The sequence below is a fragment of the Eptatretus burgeri genome, chromosome 12 (genome assembly GCF_056783735.1).
Source record: "Eptatretus burgeri isolate ZD-2024b chromosome 12, Ebu_testis_v1, whole genome shotgun sequence".
Classification (NCBI taxonomy): Eukaryota; Metazoa; Chordata; class Myxini; order Myxiniformes; family Myxinidae; genus Eptatretus; species Eptatretus burgeri.
Window position 1 is genome coordinate 37,719,838 of NC_140972.1, and position 22,872 is coordinate 37,742,709.

A 22,872-nucleotide genomic window follows, 5' to 3' on the forward strand; every position below is an offset into this window, starting at 1 on the left:
CTCTTGATACTTCAGGGGCAATGTGGCAGTTTATTTGTTTGTGTTTTTTTTCCTCTCTTGTCTTTTCTTTTCGGAGGGAACGCTGTGTTCCAAAGGGTGTACACAGAAGTGTGAACACAAAAGTGTGTGCTGATTTATATCTCGAATTTGAACCGGCCTTGTTGCCACATTTGTATTTCTGCAAAGGGTTTATATTGATTTGATTTTAATTACAAATGATATTCACCATCGTACTGATACGTTTCACACACATTGACAAACCATGATTGTGTTTGCCTTGTTGGCTGAATTAATGTGGTAATTTGTTGTATTCCTACAGTTTTGAGTGTGCTTTCATGTTATGTTTTATCAGAGTTAATCGCAACTGACTCCCAAAAAAATGTAAACAATTTTTTTTTTTTTTATGATGCCTTCAGATAACTTTGAGCAGTAATGAAATTAATCATTGGCCGAAGTAAACAGCAAATGTTTTCCCAGCTCGTTGCTTCTGTAAATGTTCTTTGATGCTGCGAAGCCAATGATATAATGTTTTTGAAATCTACACATTGCTTGTTTGATCTAGATTGTTCTTGGGGAAATGTAAATAAATAAAAAAACCCACGATAAGCAAATGTAGTGTTTGTATTAAATATTGACTTGGCAAAATGACCAGACCATGGATTCAAAAGAGGCACTTTGACATTTCTGCAATGGCATCATGTTGAGTATCAGTGTTTTGGAAACATCCACAATTCAGGCCATTCTCTGCGAAATAAAAACTGTGCTTGAGAGTGAAGATTTATTTTGCATGCGACTGTTGAGTGTTCAAACCGTACACGTGTGCTCACCCCGGGTCTATCGGAGGCAATGTGACCCAGCAATGTGCACACGTGAATGCAGTAGGTGAGTTCTGGCCTCGAGAGCACAGGTGTAGAGCAGAGCATCAAGGTTCGGAGCAAATATATTTCTGCCTCATTTCCGTGGTGCATCTTGATGTGCACCATGGCCAGGCGATGGCAGGAAACTTTTTCACTCAGTCGATCCCCTGAGGAGAGAACACAGCAAAAAGGAAACAATTCTTATTTGCTAAGGCCTAAGTCACATTTGCTCTACGGCGAGGATACGGCGGCCGTACGCCCTCTGAATTGACAGAAACGTGCGGCGGCCGCAGAGTTTCTGCGGTGGCCTCAGGGTGGCCCTACGCCATTTGGCTATCTTTTATAGGCCGTAGGAGTCGCCGTGGAATTATAACGCGGAGTTATAACTTTTTTCATTTCTAGTCGCTGTAGCAATTCGACAAGCCAAAAAAAAAAACTGGTAAAAAAAAAATATATATATATATATTTCATGAACCCACTTGTTACCATCCGTCTGGCCGCACGTTCGCCTTAGGGCCCCCCTGCGGTCGCCTTGCGGGCACCTTGCGACTACTTTGCTTCTGCCTTTAAAATTCTATGGCCACCGCAGGGCCCCCTTAAGGTCACCGTGCGACATCAAATCAAAGACTGTACAGCAACCCCACGTTTTCGGTCTCCACAATTTATAAATACGCCGTGCGGCTACCCGAAAAATAAAAACATGTGACTGCTATATTGTGACCGTGGAAATACTGTGGCCGCCCTATAATTGCTTGTGGCCATAGATTTTGGAGACCCCATGGCCGCCGTGGCAAATGTGACTTCGGCCTGAGGCCTAAGTGACATGCTTATTACAGTGACATCTCGAGTCCCATAGCCTGCTGCTAGTGATATTCAATGAGAACCAAACCGAGGCAAACTTCCCTGCAAATGTCTCTTCCTGTTCCTCTGCTCCAATTGGTTCATCGGATCATATGCTTGTGAGAATCGACGTCTCTGGAAATTCTCAGAGATCTGCTTCAGCGCTGGCGAGTCCAGTAATTCACCTCGAGCACATTGCCAGGGACTGCAAGCAGCCATGTTTCTTCAGGACTGTTCTCCCGTACATACTGCCCCTGAGGTTAACCCAGCCTGGGACTTCTTCCACAGAAATCTGCTCTCTCTTATGCAGAGATTCATCCCATCTTCCTGCCAATGGTAACACTGAATGCTGTGGTGAGGCAGTTGCTCTGAAACAACCTTCTCTTCCTGGAAAGCAAACCTGACCAAAGCTGCGGATGAAGGCCTTGTTGGTGAAGAAGAATTCAGTTGTGCCAAGGAAGGACTTTGCACGACGGAAGATGTCCGTCTGGAGACTGACTTTGGAGGCCAAGTTAGAAATGTGGTTTTCCCTCAATAAATATCATAGCTGATCATAAAACCCCAAAGTTTGAGTGAATGAATTTCTTCAAGAGGATTGTTAAGAAAGTAGATGGGAGGGTTTTCCAGACAGTCCTTTGAGAGAGAGAGAGAGAGAGAGAGAGAGAGAGAGAGAGAGAGAGAGAGAGAGAGAGAGAGAGAGAGAGAGAGAGAGAGAGAGAGAGAGAGAGAGAGAGAGAGAGAGAGAGAGAGAGAGAGAGAGAGAGAGAGAGAGAGAGAGAGAGAGAGAGAGAGAGAGAGAGAGAGAGAGAGAGAGAGAGAGAGAGAGAGAGAGAGAGAGAGAGAGAGAGAGAGAGAGAGAGAGAGAGAGAGAGAGAGAGAGATATATATATATATATATATATCAGGATTGAAAGACATATTCCAAGTGTTTGACCAGCTTATGATTCTATAAAGGTTTGAAGAGAGGGAAGAGGCTGCTGCCTGTCTATTTCAAGTATGAGGGATGTTATGTCAGAGGGTCGAGTCATCAGAAAAGAGATAAAGAGGATTTTCCAGAGTCAGAAATATTGTTGATGAAAATTAGGAAAAGACTGGGGCCGAGGACATTGCTTTGGGGAACTCCAACCTTGACAGGAAGAGGAGATGAGAGGATTCAGTTGAGAGCCAACCCTTGGCTATGAGAGAAGAGGAAGTCAGTAAGCCAAATGTGGAATTGGCCTTGGATGTCATCAACAAAGATGTTGGAGAGCAATGCAGGATGATAGACCGTTTCTAAAGGTCGAGATATGTCTGGAGAGATGTCCCTGATCTCATATCTGACATTGAGGGGCTCTATCCATTGTTGGTAGAGTATAAGCAGCATGTTCAAGTCTGAATTGATTAATCTGGATGGTCTGAATCTGAACCTGGTCGAAATCTGAATTCATGATTTGAGAGGGGCCATGAGAGGAAAGGAAGCATTTGATGTCAATTGCGATGATGGATTCCATGACCTTGCTGATGATTGGAAGTCAGATAATCGGTCTTTAGTTAAGGAGATCAGTTTTTGCACCATTTTATGTAATGCGGTGATGTTGGCAGATTTCCTAGCAGATGGGAGATTACCGAGGACAAATTATATGGTGTGAATATAAGGGTAGAACGAGGATATGCAAGACCAGCAGAGCACGTTTTTTAGGACACGTGAGCTGACGTTCCGGTCAAGTTGCGGATTGAGTTAAATGCTCAACCTTCCAAAAAAGAAAAAAAAAGATTATCTACTCATTATCGATAACAGAAACTTTAACAATCTATAAATCTAAATCTGAAAATTTCACAATCCATGAGGTGCTTAGTCAACGTGCACAGAACAAGAAATGTTCATATTTTCTGAATCAATTATATCAGGTAATTTACTTCTCTGAAACAACATCCAATTCAAAATATTGTTTTGCTTATTTTGCAAGCTTATCACGAAACATCAAAGACAGATAATTTTATAGAAATTTTTTGTCCATTAAATGACCCAAATCATGTGGTTTGCTCCTGGTGTAAGATAGGTTTTTACTTTTTTCATGTCTCGGTATCTCCTGTGACATGTGACAGCACTTTTAATGCAAATGGTCTCCCAACAAGAAGAAGTATAATGCGTTTCCTGGTTTATGGAGACCAAATCAGATACACAGGTTCAACAAAACTTCAGGACCATCTATGGGAGGCAGTTCCAAAAACAATTTGTGAGTGGGACAAAAAGTTTGTGGAGACCGGTAGCATCACGCAGAGGAAGCCGGCATCAGACCAGCGGAGCACAAGTGGTAAGGATGATGAACCGTTCGTGACTCATTCGAGCGCAATCCCCACAAGTCCATTCAAACATCTGCCAGGGATATGCAGCTACCCTGCTCAACAGTTCATTACATGCTGCACATGCAACTGTGGCTGTACACGTACAAGTATCAGCCATGTGCAGGCACTCATGCTGGATGGTTCAGCTGGTGCGATGCATAGCGTTTGCATTGGATATTTTAGAACGGTTATAAGAAGAGTACCGATTCCTACGACATGTGCTCTTCTCAGAAAAATCAACTTCCCACATTTGGAGGAAGGTTGGCAGACATAACATCAGGATTTGGGTCTCTGAGCCTCCCCATGAGGTCAAATACTTGATTGTGACAGCACAAAGATAAACGTGTGGAGAGGCCTAATGCATGACCAAGTTATTGGACAATATTCTTTGGTGAGGCCACTATAAGTCTGACAATTACCTTGATATGTTGGAGAAATTTGTACTCCCACAATTGGCAGACCTGCAACCAGGGATCATTTTACAACGGAGCAGAGCTCCCCCACACTGGAGTCTGATAGTACGTGATTTCCTCAACAAACTGTTCAATGATCGATGGATTGGGTGCAATGGTCCGGTTCCGTGGCCATCACATCACTGGACATAACCCCTCTGCATTATTTTCATTGGGATTATGTGAAAGGTTAGGATTTGAGGAAGAAGTTTAGGGCTGCAATCGAAACTGAAAATGCTGGAATGCTGAACTGAACATGGAACGACATTGTGTATTGCCTCGACACGTTAGGTGTAACAAGGAGTGCTCACGTAGAAGTGGACTGATGATGATATTGACAATAAAATCTTGAGAAAAGGTTTCACATGCAGCAAACTGCATCGGTGGAACCCATTTCATATATTCTATTATTGTTTGAATTTGGAACGGTAAATTGTGGACACCACAAGTGCTATCGGTAAATCCACATGTGCTTTCTACCAAATGTGACTATCACTGAAAGGCTCCTTTTTAAGGATAACAGCATCAGAATTAAACAGGTCAGGTAAGGTAAAGGAGCATGCGCCACAGCAGCGCATCGTTGCATTACTTCTTACCGCCGGTACTCCAGGGTCTTCCATCTGGCCATCCCCCAGGCAGATGCCTGGCCCATCCCTGTCTCAGTTGAGATGCTGAGAAACCTGTTGCAACCACGAGGGGCATGGTAGGCCCATTGGCCTCCTTCACTCAAGAGGCTCCCTCGCTGAGAGAATCTGATGGGCAGGATCAGCGTCAGGAAAACGAGCCACATGTCCATACAGCCGCAGCTGAAGCTCACAGACGTGGCAGGTAGCAAATCTCATCTGAGTCTCTCTCAGCAAGCGCTCGGACAAAAAGTCCGACCAGTGATAGCCAAGGATTCTCTGAACAGAACTGGAACCAAACGAATTAAGTCTCCGTCTCAAATCCCTGGTCAGAGTCAGTCTCACATCTGTTGAGCAAGACTGGAAGCACCAAGGACCTGAAGACTCAGACTTTTGTCCTCATGCCTAGGTACCGACAGTGCTACACCCCATGATCCAGTGAATCCATGACTCCCCAGGCCCGACCAAGACGTCTATTGACCTCTGGCTCACAGCCAGCAGATACACAAATATCACTGTCAAGGTAAGTGAATCTCTCAGTGACCTCAACATCCTCACCACAAACAGGTACAGACAAGATAACAGCACTTAAGATGTCATTGAAAGCCTGGATCTTAATTTTGAGCCAGGAAACCTGTATCCCAGTGGCTCAAACTCCTCATTCAGCATCTCGAGGGCCCCAAAACGACATACAGAGTCTCCGCAAAAATGATTGCATCATCTGCAAAATAAAGGAAAGGGATCGTGACATTTCCAAACAATGTACCACAGCTTGATCTCTCTGACATCTTCCCCAGAATCCAGTCCATAAAGTGCTGAAAAGTGTAGGGGCCAGTACACACCCCTGATGAACTCCAATAACAACTGGAAATAAGTCGGAGATGGTACCACCACATCCCACAGCACTCTCAGTTCCAGAGTATAGTTCAAACATCAGATTGATCAGATTTGGTGGCACCACACAAAGACCAAGAATCCTCCAGAGGGCATCCCGATTCACTAAATCAAATGCTTTACAGAGATCAACATAGGTTGCAAGAAACCCCTGTCCAAACTCGCTTCTGCGTTCAGTGAGGACCCGAAGAGCAAGGATACGGTCAATTGATGACCACTTTGGTGTAAAGCCTGACTGCTCTGGGTGCTGATGCTCAAGCAGATGGTGGCGAACTCCATCAAGAATTATCCGAGCAAAGACCTTGCCCAGCACTGAGAGCAGTGTCACCCCTCGGTAGTTGTTGCAGTCCCGACAATCACCCTTCCCTTTCCAGAGCAGGACAACAAGGCCCCTCTTCTAGTCTGTTGGGATGATGCCTGTGTTCCAGACAAGAGTACAGAACTGCATTCAACGACATGAGTTCAGTATTTCCACCAGCCTTGAAGTTCAGCATCGATGCCACAGATCCCAGGGGCTTTACCCCATTTCAACCAGTTCACCGCGGCCTGTGTTTCCACAAACGAAGGTGGACCACAGTTGATTGGAGGGTCAGCAATAGGGATTGTAACACCCCTGACATCCAACTCAACAGCTGGTGGGTCAGCCTGGTGCAACCGCTCAAAGTAACCGGCCCAGCGGGTCTTCACTTCGGACTCCTCTATGAAGAGCTCACCACCCTCCACTCTAACTGCAGTGCACAGAGGGATGGGCTTGGAGGAACGCAATGTGTGAATTCCACTGTAAGCAGGATGAGAATCACCTGACCAAAAGTAATGCTCTACCCCCTCACAGATGCCTTGCACATAGGCCTCCTTGTCCACTCTCAGCGCACGGACAGTTTTACGCCTCAACTCTCTGAACAGCTCGACTCTGCTATTAAGCCTGGTCCTGCGACTCTGGTCAATGGTATCCAGTTTTCCTTGAGAGACAAAATTCTTCTTCGCCCGACGGTGAGTTTCAAGACATCCACTCTCAACATCAAGAACAGTGGTCTTGAAGGCACTCCACCACTCTTCAGGATTCCCCAAAGCAACAAGACCCCCAAATCCCCCACTCAACCTATTTGCCAACTCCTCAGCTACCCTCTCATCCTTGAGCTTGCCAACATCCAGCCAAGGCTGGGATGGTACCATTCTCCCGGATTTAAGCTGAAACTTCAGAGATGCTACAACATGCCTGTCATCGGTATTGAGGAACTGTGCACTCAGGTAGACCATGCAGTTCTGGATCATCCTCCAGTGACCAACAACGAGCACATGGTCAATCTCCTTTGCCACACCACCAGCGTTGGAATACCGATTCTAGCAATGAGCTTGTGGGTGCTGAAACTATGAACCAGCCACACTAAGTCCATGACTTCTTGCAAAGTCAAGGAACTTAGTGCTATTCTGGTTCACAGTTCCAGACTCATGGGGACCAACACATGTCTCGTATCCATCCCTATCTGTTACAGTCGGTGCACTGAAATCCCCCAAGACGAGAAGAGTGTCTCGCCAGGAGTTCAGATCAACCCCAGATTTGAGCGTGGCATACAATTCATCATTCACTGTGAGATCACTCGCCTCAGTCGGAGCATATCCAGAGACCAGGGAAATGACACCCAAGGAGTGACGAATCCTTAATCTCATAATACGCTCGTTGACCGGTGTTACCTCAATTATCATTGAAGTCAGCTTATTGGACACAGCTACATAATCTCCTTGGGCATGGTAACCATCAAAGTGACCAGACCAATACTTGGTGTAACCACTCATCATGATCTCGCCACAATCCGGTCTCTGAACTTCAAAGAGTGCTGCAATAACGATGTTCAAACGCTTGAGCTCAGGTGATCATCCTCTCTTGGGGATCGGACATTCCAGGCACCCACCCGAAGTGACAGCCTCAGGTGAACCCGAGGAGACCGCCGTCTGGTGGACGACACGTCAGCACCACTGTGCCACACACCATTGCAATCTGACCCAGGAAGTTTGCCATGTGCTTTTCCTCAAATCATCAAGGAATGGGGAACTCGAAGGCTTTGCCCCAATCCTGTCATCCATTACGCTGTCCTGCGAAGGGCGAAGGGCAGCAGCACAGGATGTACTCCCACCGAGTGAGATTTCAGTTTTCTTTGCATTTGTGGGTTTTGCGGAATGAAGTGTTTTGCGGTGGCCGGAGTGCAAATCCTGCCACCAACCTCCTAAAAAGAAGTAACCCAGCTGCAGGAGGACGTCAGCAGACACAGCACTAGATATTGATGGCTGTTGACTCACAAGGTACTCCAAAACCCTGAGAATTAGACACATTATCCACAAAAGTAATGAGATGACATTTTGCTGATGTGGAATCCACAAGTAGTGATCCAAACTCAGGACTGACAGTTCAAACAACACTCCATCAAAACAACAGCACAGTCAATGTCATCTTTTCCAGTAAGAATGCGACATACAAAAACAATGAAAAAGTTGAATGTTTTTGCTTTTGACGTACCAAAATCTACGCTGAGTTGCAATGCCCTTCGTCCGACTTCCAAAGCCTTAGAGAAGGCTCTGAGCTGAATGTATATGTGTGTCAGCTTGCATGTGATGCGCAGCTCTGCTTCCTTTTCTCGTAGCCCCCGTGCCTTGTGTAAGGTGGATCTCTGCCAAAAATACGTCGAGAAGCACTCGCATGAAAACGTGTCTGGAAAAGTAAAGATTTTTCACAGCTTTAAGGGGAAGAAAAATGTCAAATGTGGTCAGTTATGAGATGATGGTTTTCATAATTATTCTGCTTGGTGATGTATTTTTTTTGGTATACATAATTGAGGCTCATGCAAGAGCGAATATGAATACACTGAACGGATCAGTGTGCAACAGGACAAATGGAACGGTAGAGAGAGGGGAGAAACACCAACAACAAAATTGATGGCAGAGATAGAGGCAGACTTGGACAAACAATGGGTGTGGGTAGGAATTGCTGTGTGGGGGGGTGGGAGGCGGCAGGAGAGCATGGAGACAGAATGGATACAGAAGGAAACTCTCAAGAGGGAAAACTGGAAATTTGGAAGGAGGAGGGATTGGGGTGGGGTGGGTGGTAGAGAGGAGTTAACAATGGAAGAAAGTATCATAGTTTGGATCGGGGATGATCTGAGATGATGGTGAACAGCTGTCGTAAAGACCTGGAGGGAAGAATGAGATTGAAGAGAATGTGGTTGTTGGTTCCACAGGCAAGAAAAAAAAGAGGAAAAACCGAGTGGAGGTGAGCAGTGATCCTGGATTTATGTAGGTTCACCAAAAGGGGGTTGATGGACCCTGTGTGCCCTGCAGAAATATTATGGGGAAAGAGCACAGACAGCAGGGTGTGCAAGGCCAGAGAGGAGTCAGTGGAAGACAGAAAGAACACTGACCTGCCTTTGGTGGTGGTGTGAAAGATGTAAAGACTCTGCTTCATCGCAGGAGATGCCAATGATCCTAAAAGCCTTGGTTTCCACGGCGTGAAGCCGAGATAGGTGTGAGGCAGAAGCACCAGCCCCGAGGAGAGAGCAGTACTCCTTAAAGCTGCAGATGAAAGCATTGTATGTGCTTAAGAGCTCAGGTTTGTCAAGGAAGGATTTTGCACAATGGAAGATGCCCAGTTGGCAACTGGCTTTGAAATTCAGCTCGGAAATGTGGCTTTCCCAGGAAAGATCATGGCAGATAGTGAGACCCAAAACAGAACCTCTTCAAGAGGATTGTTGAGAAAGCAGATTGGGGTGGGGGGGGGAGCTCCAGATGATCCTTTCGGAGAGACATTGTGAGAATGTGAGATTTGTCAGGATTGAAAGACATGTTCCAAGTGTTTGACCAGCTTGTGATTTTATCCAGGTCTACAGAGAGTGAAGAGGCTGCTGCCTGCCAATCTGAGAGATGAGAGATGGTACGGCAGAGGGTGGAGTCATCAGGAAAAAGATAAAGAAGATTTTTCAGAGTCGGAGAAAAGTCGGATCATTGATAAAAGCAGAAAAAGCACAGGGCCGAGAACACTGCCTTGATGAACTCCTGCCTGGATAGGAAGAAGGGATGAGAGAATCCATCAAGATTCACGTGTTGACTGCGACAGGAGAGGAAGTCTGCGAGTCCTGAATGGATATTGCCTTGGATATCATAGTGGGGCAACTTAGCTCAATATAGCATAACAATTGTGCATTTTGTGAGGAAAGCACCAAATTTGGCACACTAGTCGCCTATCATATTATGAACAGATTTGGATATTGGGCCATCTCAAATTCAGCCGCTGATGGCTGTGGCAGCCATTTTCCACTGCCATCAAAAATTTTGAGATGGCCCAATATCCAAATCTGTTCATAATGTGATAGGCTACTTGTGTGCCAAATTTGGTGCTTTCCTCCCAAAATGCACAATTGTTATGCTAAGTTTCCCCACTATCATAAGAAGAGGGTTTGGGGAGCAGTGCAGAGAGCCAGACTGTTTCAAAAGCTCACGATATGTCTCGGGAGATGGCTCTGATCTCATGTCTGGCATTGAGGATCTCCATCCATTGTTGGGAAAGCAGAAGTAGCACGTCCAGAGTAGAGTGACCTGGTCTGTATTCAAATTGATGATCGGAGATCAAGTCATTGGAGAATAGGAAGGATTTAATAGCGGAAGCAATGATGGATTCCATGACCTTGCTGATGATTGTGAGCAGGCTGGTTGGTCTGTAGTTGCAGGGATCTGTTTTTGCACCTTTTCTATGCAGAGCAGTCATGTTTACTGATTTCCAAGCAGATGGCAGATGACCTTGAGCAAGAGAGAGGGTGAGCAAGAGCAGGAGAGCAGGTTTTTAACGGCAAGTGGGAAATGCCGTCTGTTCCGGTTGTAGAATCTGATCAAGGTTTGACAGCAAGGTCTCTACTTTCTCAGGAGAAAAGGAAACAGAGTCCAGGAACAGCTGGGTGCGACTGAGTAAAGTGGGTACAGAAAGCGATGGGTTTTGGACACAATATTTTGAAGGAAATACGGAGTTGAAGCGTTCAGCCTTTTCTGCAGGAGGATAGCAGACACAGTTGGGCACGAGATATGGATGGCTGTTGGCTCACAAGGTGCTCCTCCACCCTTATAATTAGACACATTATCCACTAAATCAGAAAGATCATTGAAAAAAACAGAAAAAGCATTGATAAAATCCACAAAATGTCAGCTGTGCAGCCATTTGAGGTAAGGGAGGAGATTTGGGGGAGGGGGGGCATGCACCAGAAACAGACTTAACCAGACACCACCAGGATTTGGAGGAGGGAGACAGGTTTGAGAGTTCAGACTTGAGATTAGAAAGATGATGTTTCCTCGCTCTCTTGGGGGTAGACACACTTGTTCCAAGCTTTATGAAAGGAGCTGAGATTGCCTTCAGCAGGATTTGCCTTCCATGAGGCGAAGGCAAGTTGTTTCAGGACAACTGCCTCGCCACAAGCTTCAGTGTACCATCGGCAGAAAGAAGGGAATGACATCTGAAGATGAGATGGGATAAATCTGTGCATGAGAGAAAGCAAATTACCTTGAAAAAATTCCCAGGATGAGTTGATGTCAGAGGCAGCAGAAATGGGAGGCCAATCTAAATGTTTGTTGGCTGCTGCGAGACCCTGCCAGTCGGTCTGAGTGAAATGCCAGACTCGTCGGCGCTGAGGTGGCTCTCTGAGAACGACCACAGAGATGCCAACTTAAAACATCATGTTGTCAGATGAACCAATTGGAGCAAAAGAGCAGCAGATATTTGCAGGGATCTTGGACGTAACCAAATCTTGAATAGATGATAATGTACAGTTGAGTGAGATCCGGGTCGGGAAGTTGAGAGATTTTGTCAGCCCCAAAGAGTCGCAAAAGCCCATTGCTGAAGTGCCATGGCAGGTGAGAGAGGTATCCACACCCAGCCAACTGGCATGATGACAATTGAAATCACCACATATGAGGAAGAGCGAGAGTTGGGATAAGTGGATAGAAGTTGGCCCATGTTTTCAGCGAGCGAGATGTAAATGGAGTCATCACTGTTTGGTGGACGGTACAACAAGCATATAAACATGAGGTGAAAGCGGAGGGGAAGCCGAAGCCAGAGGTAATCCTGGGGGTGTGGAGGAGTGAGGGCATTGCACGGAGAGTGGGGAATAGAGTTTTTGATAAAGAGAGCAACTCCGCTGCCAGGACGAGGCTCAGGTCTATCATCCTGGAGGAGAAATTTCATTTGCAATCGATATTTGCTTTGAGACCCTTAAGCTCCCAAAGACCCTTTCGAACTCCAAGACCCTTTAGAACTCTAAGACTCAATAGACCCCATTACACCCTTGAGAACTCTGACCCTTTAGAACCCCGAAGGTCCTTGGACTCCTTTCTACCCTTTAGACCTTCACACTTTTCAGACCTTTTAATACCTTGTAGACCCCTTTGACATCTGGACCCTTTTGTATGTTTTAGAACCCTGTAGACCTTAAATTACACCCTTTTGACCCCTTTGACATTTTATGACCCTTTTTACCATTTTGACCATGAAGACCCATTTAGACATTTTCAGACCTTTCAACTTGCAGACTATTTGACCTTTATAACTTTTCAGACCTTTGCCATTTATAACTTTTCAGAACTTTTACCTTTACACATTTACAACTGGACCATTAAGACCTTTCATTTAGTACAACCTTCCATTTATTTGGCACACAAAATATACCACACAAAACAAGTCCTGGTGAGCTTCTGCAATCTGATTGCTCTTTCTTGTTAGCCTGTCCCCTGCACATCGCACATCGGAAGATAGGGGTTCACAATGACGTGTGTGTGTGTGTGTGTGTGTGTGTGTGTGTGTGTGTGTGTGTGTGTGTGTGTGTGTGTGTGTGTCCGAGTGTCTGTCTGTGTGTCTGTCCGGGGGCCATAACTTTTTACCATTCGGGCTTTTGTCATCAAATTTTCAACAAAGCTTTATTATTACAACAAGTCTGGAGACGGCGGTGGTTCACGAGTAATGTACACAGTTCGCCATAATGGGTGCAGCACGCCCATTCTCCGGAAAACACAACCGGATCATGATATAAACCTCACACCCAAATTTTATCAAGATCGGATCAAAACCCACAGAGCTATGCTCGGGACAGGCAAGACAGACACACACCCATAACGAATATAGTGGTCACTTACTGGCTCGTGAACCAATAAGAAGACAAATTAATGCTTTCTTCAAAAGTTCAAAGGTCAGCGTCATAAAATCATAAATTTTCATCTGATTGACTTAAAATTTAAGCAGGGTTTGCATATTGGGTCGCTGAAGCCTATTGCTTTTGAGGTCAAAAAGTCAAGTTCGCCTAAAATCATAATTTTTTGGATTTTTGCCTCTGCCACCGAAGGTGAAAGAGGTTGTGTTTTCACCCCTCTATATTTGTCTGTCTGTCTGTTTGTGTGCAGGATATCTCAAAAAATTTTTGACGGATCTGGGTGAAATTTAGTGGGCAGGTTGGGTGTGTGAGAAGGATTAAATAATTCGATTTTAGTGAAGATATGGATCCGGATTTGGATACTAGAATTGTTTATGTGATTCTTCACCATTGAGAGACAGAACCAAAAACAATATCTCGCATGATACCTGAAAAAGTTGTTGACTGATTCGGACAAAACTAGGTGGAGAGGTTGGGTGTATGACAAGGACGAAATTATTCGATTTCGGTGAAGATATGGATCCGGATCGGACACTAGAATTGCTTAAGTGATTCTTCTCCATTGAGAGACAGAGCCAAAAACGATATATAGCATAATATTTCAAACATGCGTTGGGCCCAATATGTTCTCGTGGATCAGGCATTACGAGGCGGAGGTGTGCGCTCTACCGAGTGCCCTTCTGGTTTAGCTGTTTTCATCATGTTTAGCATATGGAAGAATAAGAAGTCTGAATATAAAGTGGACAGGGATGGGCTTTGCATTTTCAGATACTTAATAGTTACCTTTGCAGAAGGAGGTGGTTGCATTTGGGTATGTTTGTTCCTTGAAAAATCAAAGATTTTTCAAATATATTGGTCAGTCGATTTTATTATTCTGTCTGTTTGTCTGTTTATCAATCGCCTGCAGGTCACAATTCCAAATCAATCATCATGAAACTTTACCAAGTTGTAGAGGTAGTCTCAATTGAGAAGCCTATTGATTTTGAGGTCAAATGTCAGGTCATTTTGAGGTAAATATGTCAAATCGTCATTTTTAATCCGATTAACTTGAAATTTGAACAATATTTGCATATTGTGTCACTGAATTGGGAAGCCAACTATTTTAGGTCAAAAGGTCAACTCAAGGTCAAACTTTTAAAATCATCAATTTTTGTCTGAAAAATCGTCAATTTTCATCTGATTGACTTGAACATTGAAAAGCAATTGCGTAGTGCATCACTGAATTTGGAAACCTACTACTTTTAAGATAAAAAGGTCAAAGGTCAACTCAAGGTCAAACTTCTAAAATCATCAATTTTAATCTGAAAAATAATAAATTTTCATCCGATTGACCTGAGCTTTGATTAAGATTGTCAATTTTAATCTTAATGAAATGGACAACTTGATGTATCCATGGCAACCTTTGGAAAGGGGGGTGGACTTTGCAAGTATCATTCTCTGCACGACGTCTTTTTCTTGTTTGTTTGTTTTTTTTGTCTTTCTGTTTGTTCGTTTGTCCACACAGAACTTTAGTATTTTTCTCTACAACCGCTTGTCGGATTGAGGCAAAATTTTCCCATCAGAGCAATTACTCATATAGAATGTTTTAATGATAATTATAACGTCATAGGTCAAGATGGCAGCCATGTTAGAAAAAAAGGAAAATCTTTGGATCTCTGTATTTCTGAAACCGCACCAAGGCAAAATTGAAACTTGGCACATGGCATGTACGCCTTATGGGGAATAGGTGTGATTTTTATTTATTTATCATGTCATAGGTGCCTTCGTTATGACGTCGTCATTGCATCTGTAGAATGCTACATTTGATCAGTATGAACATTTTTGAGGGTGATCTTGGGATAAAATGGTCCAGAGAAAAAAAAATTGCCAACATCATCGGTCACTTGCTTCAGCAGCTATATTGTTTTTCAAAAAAAAAACCTTCAAAAATCTTCTTTTCTGAAGTGGCTTAACAGATAGAGGCGAAACTTTACAGATATGACTGCCTATCCATGAGGAACAAAAGGTTCACACATATGACATCATAGGTCACATGGTTTGGCAGCCATATTTGATTTACCTTGAAACATATAAAAAATCTTCTTCTTTAGAAAGGCTGGAGAGATTGGGGGGAAACTTCACACAAATGCTCCCTAAGCTTTGGGTGTGCAAGTTTGTTAAGGAATAATTGATAGGTCACATGGTTTGGCAGCCATATTGGATTCAAGAAAATATTAAATAATGTTTTCTCTGGAACCGCTTAATCAATCGATGTGAAACTTCACAATTATGATCTAGTAGTGATGGGGAGTACATGTTTTAAATTTTAACTTGATCCAATGCATGGTCTGTCAGCCAGAATTATACTTTTTTTTGATCTTGGTTCTTTTTGATATTTTTTTTCGTATAAGGTTCATTTGGCTGTGCCTGGATGGGTTTGGGGGTAAAGGAGTAGCAGCTGAAATGCGAATCCTATCCAGGTACCTTCTCATGACTTAATATGTGCTTTTTTGCTTGCTTGGGTTCTTTCATAGGTCAGGGTAAGGTATCCGATAAAAGTTGGGTTGCATCAAAGCGGGACATCTTGGTACCCGGTCATTGTTGCCAGCAGTTATAAAGTTGCAGTTGCAGTTATGTGTCTTATTAATTGAGTAACACACCAGTACACAAACGGCACGCAAAATACACCACAAAAAACTGCATAAAATACACCACACAAAACTACACAAACACCACACAAAACAAGTGTCTGTAATCTCCGATTGCTCTTTTTCATTCTTTTCTTTGTTTTTGTTATTAAATTTCATCTCCAGTTAATGAACCTGTCTTCTTGTCATTTTCTGTTGTTTTGGGTGTGAGCTGGCATAGTAAAGAATGGTTTGCTCACACACAAGCTAAGGGGATCATGTGACCAATCAAATGTTTGGTTCTAATTCAGGTCTTCAGATGGCTCGGTTTCATGGGGGGGGGGGCGATACTGGCTGACGTGCCCGTGTCCCATAAAGGTTCGGACATGTTTCACTACATTCGATGGTTGGATGCATCCACAGACCAGAACTATCATTTTTCTTTTGCATAACTCCCCCAGCCAAATTCAGGAAAGTGTAACAATCATCACTCGCGAGTGCAAACTCGACCGGGATTAAATTACGAATTCAGTTCTCTGGTTACATCACAACTTTAGCATTTTTCACCAAACCTCCACTAAGGTTTGTCCGATCAGAACGAAACTGCCCTCCCTAGATGTCTATGCCACTAATGGGCAGGAACTTCCCTTCTCATTAGGGCAGGAATTTGGATATGCCACTAATGTAATGGGCAGGAATTTCCCGACTCATTAGGACAGGAATTTGAATAGGGTGCAGGCAATGACTCCCCATTCTTCTTCGATCAACACAGTGGGATCTTTACCATCAACCGCCTCATGTAGCAGATGGTATCCAAAGAACGGCACACTCATTGATGCAATACATTGCCTGTGAAGCACTAGTTTGGTATGTTGTGTTGTATTTCATAAACACAGAAAAGATAATATATTGAGTATAATGTCGTTAAGTATGAAATTCTGACAGTGATATACAAAACAAACTATATCTTAAACATATGCAAGTTGGAGTGGATGTGCTGTGTAAATGACAATGATGAGTTTACCAAGAAGTACAAGAAAGTTAATTGAGAAGGTCTTCGATGGGCTATGCTGGTCATGAAATAATGTCTCAAAGAAAATGAAAGCAGTTGTAGTTGGGGTAGTTTGAGAAAAGCACTTTTGATGCAATTTATACACATTGGTGCAGTGAACCATGATGATAGTCACATGCTGCACATCACAGCTATCAAGCAGTGTCAATCCAATTTGCCATCCCACTGGTCAAAGTATTGCAGTTAGAAAAGAAGAAGCATGGAAGAGCCTTGTGCCCTTTTGTGCCCAGTGTCCTACATATAGAATATTGCATTTTGTGCCTGGTGTTGTTCATGTAGAATAGTTTATTAAATTTAAAAAATATATATGCGATACCAGGAACAGGCACAAAAGGGTTAAAAATACAAACCTCATAGAATGCAAGGGCCTTTTCCCTGTCCTGATTGCCATTGAAGTAGATGTCGCCAGCTGCTTCATAAAGTCCCAGGATATGCTGATCTCCATCAAGGTTCTCAGCAATAGCCATAGCCATCTGCTGGAGAGGAGGATAGAATCACATTTGAGGGACATTGCCACGTTTTCAGTACAATGAAAATAAAAAGTAAAGCCTCTTTATGTCGTCACCTTCCTTGTGGTTACACAAACCAGATGGCTACACAATGAAGGCTGCATCATAAGATATTACGACGTGTGTAGGATTTGGGACATAAAACATCTTATGTATATAATCAGGTTATAAATCATGTGATGTCTGCCAAAAGACAAAACCACATATGTATCTTCATCTCCACGAACTAAGGAGGATGGAATTTACTTCCAAAGCAGCTTCGTGGGCAAGGAATACATCTGTTTGGTTTGCCATTTTCTTCCCATTGGCTGAGTCAGGCCAATAATTTTGAATCTCGAATTATGAATGAACAGGCATTAAAAGATTGTATATGTGTGAAAATTACATGCCTCGACCAGGAATCAAACTCAGGTCTTCTGGTGAACCTGGTGAACCATACCACTGCTCTGCCATCTCAGCCATCTGGGCGACATGGGAGGGACATGGTCCTGTGGTTGTCACTGCTCCTATGGTTCGCAGTGGGGGAAAGAGAGTGGCATCTATACGTGGCAGAATTTCATGTACAGCCTGTGGGTTTCCCAGATAGCTCAGATGGCAGAGCACTGATATGGTTCACTCGAGGACTTGGGTTTGATTCCTCATCTGGGCATGCAATTTCCCCACATATACAAATAATTTTGAGTATGGTGAAGGCACCAGCAGACAATAGCCTAATCTTAAAATAAAGTTTGAATCGTACTGCGGGGATCTTGTTTACAAGCAAATACTAGCTAGCATATGCACATGAAAAAACACACTCATTGACCAATTGACATATTAGTCTGGAGGCCATTCGCAAGAATGTGACTTTGACGTAACATTTCTGTTACAAGCGAGCAACAGAAGCCCTTCCTGTACGATAAAATCCATGTTGCCACCTTAGGAAAGAATTTTGAGCCAAATTGTAGTCAATTATGTAACACTATGTCAAAGACTTAATTTAGTGCGAAACTGTAAATGTTGAAACGACCATCCACTCACGTCTCCATTGATAAAGGTGTCATATTGGGTTATATATTGCATTTCTATGTTATTTGTATGCCTTGTGTTGATATCTCGTTTAACTTTATAAACATAACGACAAACATCATCTCATTGTCATAAATAATAAACCAATGACTTTAAATCATGTTCCAAAGACTGTCACATTGCTTTTCTTCCAAAATTGGGGAAAACCTTCATTTTTTAATAAAAATGTAACACATATTGCACAGTTTCTGAAGCCAACATACAGTCAGTCCTCCATAATATCCCAAAATAAACATTGATATCTAGTAACATTTAAAATACCTTGGTCTTGTGTTATTCATCTTGTACTACAATTTGTATTATAATTGTCATGTTGGAAATTCGTATTTACTTTAAACCAAAAAGGCCTGATTATTATTATGATGAATTTTTTATGGGCCTGTGATACAAGCTTGCAGTTGGAGTTATTTTTTTGTGTATATAGCAATAGTAGTGGTGGTAGATATATTTATATATTAATTGCTTTTCTACAGATCACTGTAGACCAAATGTGGAGCCAGTTGCTGAGTTGAGAGGGCGATGCAAAATGAAAATCATCCTTTTGAAATCTGCTTCAAAAATGTGATGCAGGAGGTTCAAAGAGGGCTATCTGCAGGAGATATCGACACAGTCACCGCAATATGGGAGAGAGGTACACTCATTTGCTTGAAACTGATTTCAACATTTGCCTTGAGATTGGTGATCGCCTGGAAAGGCTAAAATTTAAAAACCAAAATGAAGAGATTTTTTGGTGGACAAGCTGACTTTGTGCAGTCCCTCAATGCATGGGAATCAATGCTCATCTTCCTTGCAGTATAAGCTGGTGTTGCTGTCCAAAGTCTGAGGGAGATGACTGATGAATTGTCAAGTAATGAGGATAAAGCCACCCTCCCATCGGAAGATAATTTCCAATATCCTGCACACAAAGATCTTGAATCGCAAAGCTGGCTATACCGTGTTTCAATCCAAATCAAAGCAGACATGAAATCCACACCAAGCCGCACCTGCATTGGGGATGTTAGCAGTCAAAGTGCAGAAGGTGTAATCCATGAGAGTTTGTATCTATTTCTTCGACTTCTCAGCTCTGGGGATCACTTGGATGAGGAAAGTGAGTCTGCTTATCACCGCACAGGATGACTGAGTATCGCACAGCACTGCCATAAGCACCCCCATAAACACCTTAGTCTTGGACTGACAATTCACCAAGCAACAAGGAGCTTTTACATTCAGCAGGTCACTGTATAAGCTCCAAGTCAGTCAGGCATGCTGACACAGCATTAGCAAATTCTGTTCTGGCAAGATATGTTGAAGAGAGAAACACAATCACCCCCAATGAATTTCACAAACACTCAATTTGCAGGCCACATCAAGTATGCCAATAAAAATATAGACATTATTGAAGAAATAATCGATGGAAAGGGGACCTTCTATGCATCTTAAACAGATGCCTTCCACAGAAGTGTCCCAGTGGAGGAAATACCTAAGCTGAGTATGGAATCAGGACATTCTAGATCTGTTGATGTTCCTGATGACTTCCAAGCCATTCTGTCCTCAAACTTTGGAACCAACAAGCCTGATCCCACCTTCCAAGAAACTGTGGAAGTGGACTGGTATATACCTGCAGACTCAAGTGTTGTGTCAGCAGCCAATGATATGGACATTGCCTGGGTCACTGCCAGACTTCAACATCCTGATAACCAGAATGTGCCTGGTTGGACAGGATTTAACCAGCTCATGCCAAACATGAATCCCACAAGGACAACTATTGGTCCTATGCCAATCATAAATGAGCCTGCACATGATTTTGACACTATCTGGACAGTGATTGAGAATTGGCAAAGAATGGCAGCTGCCCTGAGACAGAGATTGACAGTCCTTACTTTTGATGAACATCTGTATTGTAAGTACAAAATGCTGCAATGGTACAAGTAAAATGAATGCAAAAGTGTGGTAATGTTCGGAGGGTTTCACATCCAGATAAATTTTGCAAAGGGGATTGGGCAGCACATAGATTCTGGCTTGAAGAACATCCTTGTGGAGAGTGAAGTGTACAGAGAGAACACTGCTGAGAACATTCCCAGAGGCTCGCAGTGGAGTTGCGTAATCTGGGCTCACAAACTCACACTGGAGGTGCTATGGAGAATCCTGGGGCAATCTACGTTACACTGAGCGCAGGATAATCAGATTGAACTTGATGCTTCAGTCATGCAAGCAGCTGATGAGCTCTCCAAGGGATTCTATGATGCAGATGTCAAGGTTTGAAAAGCTGCAATACACAACCTGTTGCCAAAAAATCAGCATGTTGAAACCTTGTTGACAGAATTTGAGAGAGCACAAGAGGACAATGCCACATACACTTTCAGGAGGCAGTACATGCATCTTGTTTTCATTCTTCTTCGGTTTACAAGGGCCAACAGAGGTGGAAAATGGGCCTGATGTTTGCAGTCCTCTGAAATGTTACCTTGGTTTGCAGCATACGATGATGTCAACTGAGATGGGGATTGTCTTCTTGGCAGACATGAAGCAGTTAGAGTACACAGCACCTGAAGTGCATGAAGGATTCCAGTCAGATGACCTCATTGTCAAATAATCAAACCCAAGATTCAACGAATTTACCTGATGACCTTGGACTTGAGCATGTCACCAAAATTGGCAAAATAGAGCTGATTGGAATAACTCGCTCTGATTCAGCATGCAATCGCTGGGGACCGACCGACCGACAGAATATTACTAATAACCTGATCTCATTTCCACTTAGTACCAGCAACCTGTTCTCCTTTTCATGCCAAATGTTCCGTCCTTTGCTTTCATGAAAACCTTAATTATTTCCAATCAACCTCCTTCCCATTTCTTTTCCTCCCTTCTCCACTCCTTATCATCATCTTCCAAATATTATAATTTCGAATGAATCTCTCTCCCGACACCTGTCTCCTCTACTCTTGTAATATGACGAGACGTCTTTGTAGATGCTGCCAAAGCCGAGGTGCGTGATGCACATTGCATGTGCGTTTATATGGAACCTGCTTCAGTGAGTGATGACGGCATTAGTGTTCAAATTGTTCTGTGTAAATGCTGAGGACATAATCCTTAATAATTATCACACTCACATACTATACGAAACTGGTTTCACTGAAACAACATATTTTGCACCTTGTTTTTTTTTATCAAATTATCATCACATGAGATGTAGAAATAGACTAATTATTGATGTAAATGTTTGAGGTGGGATAACCATCTGCAAGGAGGGCTAATCTTGCCTGCAAGTGAAGATCGACAACTTCATTTTGGCCCAGGACATGATGGATTCTTCCTGCCCAAAGCCAGGCCCAAGCAACCTTCTCTTGCTCATGCAGGTCAATGAAAATTGCCAAACTGCTCTTCATGTGACCCAAAGCCTTTTTGTAAGCCCTCAGAAAAACAATGGAGAGCAGTGAAAATGTATGGAATTAGAATGTATCACACCAGGTTAAAGCACATCAAGAAAGTACAGATTAAAAGACTGCCCTGAAAAAGCAAAATAAAAAGATGATAATTAACTTGTACCATTATTCATTGTTCGATATGCCTGGTGTTGGCTTCATGGTTAGGGTGATGGGTTTTGGATCCCAGAGTCGGGTCAGGACAGGTATGGGAGCATGTGCCAGAACAGCGCGTCGCTGCATCCACTTTCCGCCGGTCCTCCAGGGGCCTCCGTCTGGCCACCCCCCAGGCAGATGTCAGGCCCATCCCCATCTCCTTGAGATGCCGATCAACCTGCTGCAACCACGAGGCACGTGGTCGGCCCATTGGCCTCCTCCACTCACGAGACTCCCTCGCTGAGAGAATCTGGTGAGCAGGATCAGCGTCAGGAAAACGAGGCACATGTCCATACAGCCGCAACTGACACTCACGGACCATGCAGGTAACAAATCTCATCCGAGTCTGTTAGCAACCGCTCGTTGGACACAAAATCTGACCAGCGATCGCCAAGGATTCTCCGAAGAGACCTGGTACCAAAGGAATTAAGTCTCCGTCTCAGATCCTTGGTCAGAGTCCAAGTCTCGCATCCATAGAGCAAGACTGGAAGCACCAAGGACCTGAAGACTCGGACTTTCTTCCTCCCGCACAGGTACCGGCAGTGCCACACCCCATGATCCAGTGAATCCATGACTCCCCAGGCCCAACCCAGACGTCTATTGACCTCTGACTCACAGCCAGCAGAGACATGAATATCACTGCCAAGGTAAGTGAATCTCTCCACAACCTCAACATCCTCACCACAAACAGGCACAGACAGGACAGCAGCATCCAAGATGTCATTGAAAGCCTGGATCTTAGTTTTAACCCAAGAAACCCGCAATCCCAGCGGCTCCAACTCCTCATTCAGCACCTCGAGGGCCCCCAAAAGGACATCTAAAGTCTCCGCAAAGATGACTGCATCATCTGCGAAATCAAGGTCCGAGATCTTGACATTCCCAAACGATGCACCGCAGCTT

General features: G+C 43.6%; 1 protein-coding gene across 8 annotated transcripts in view; it reads right to left on the reverse strand.

Annotated features, from left to right (window-relative positions):
* The window catches only part of SH3TC1 (SH3 domain and tetratricopeptide repeats 1), a 98,851-nt gene that overhangs the window by 5,038 nt on the left and 70,941 nt on the right, over positions 1-22,872 (reverse strand). For 6 of the 8 annotated variants that reach the window (XM_085850172.1, XM_085850173.1, XM_085850176.1 and 3 more), the window contains 4 exons: positions 21,655-21,805; positions 17,192-17,317; positions 8,504-8,654; positions 828-1,024 (listed from right to left, as the gene is read on the reverse strand). In XM_085850172.1, coding sequence (XP_085706298.1) covers positions 828-1,024; positions 8,504-8,654; positions 17,192-17,317; positions 21,655-21,805 — 625 coding nt within the window. Of the gene's footprint in view, positions 1-826; positions 1,025-8,503; positions 8,696-17,191; positions 17,318-21,654; positions 21,806-22,872 lie in introns of those variants that run through there. The other 2 variants (XM_085850175.1, XR_015050329.1) reach the window with 2 other exon arrangements.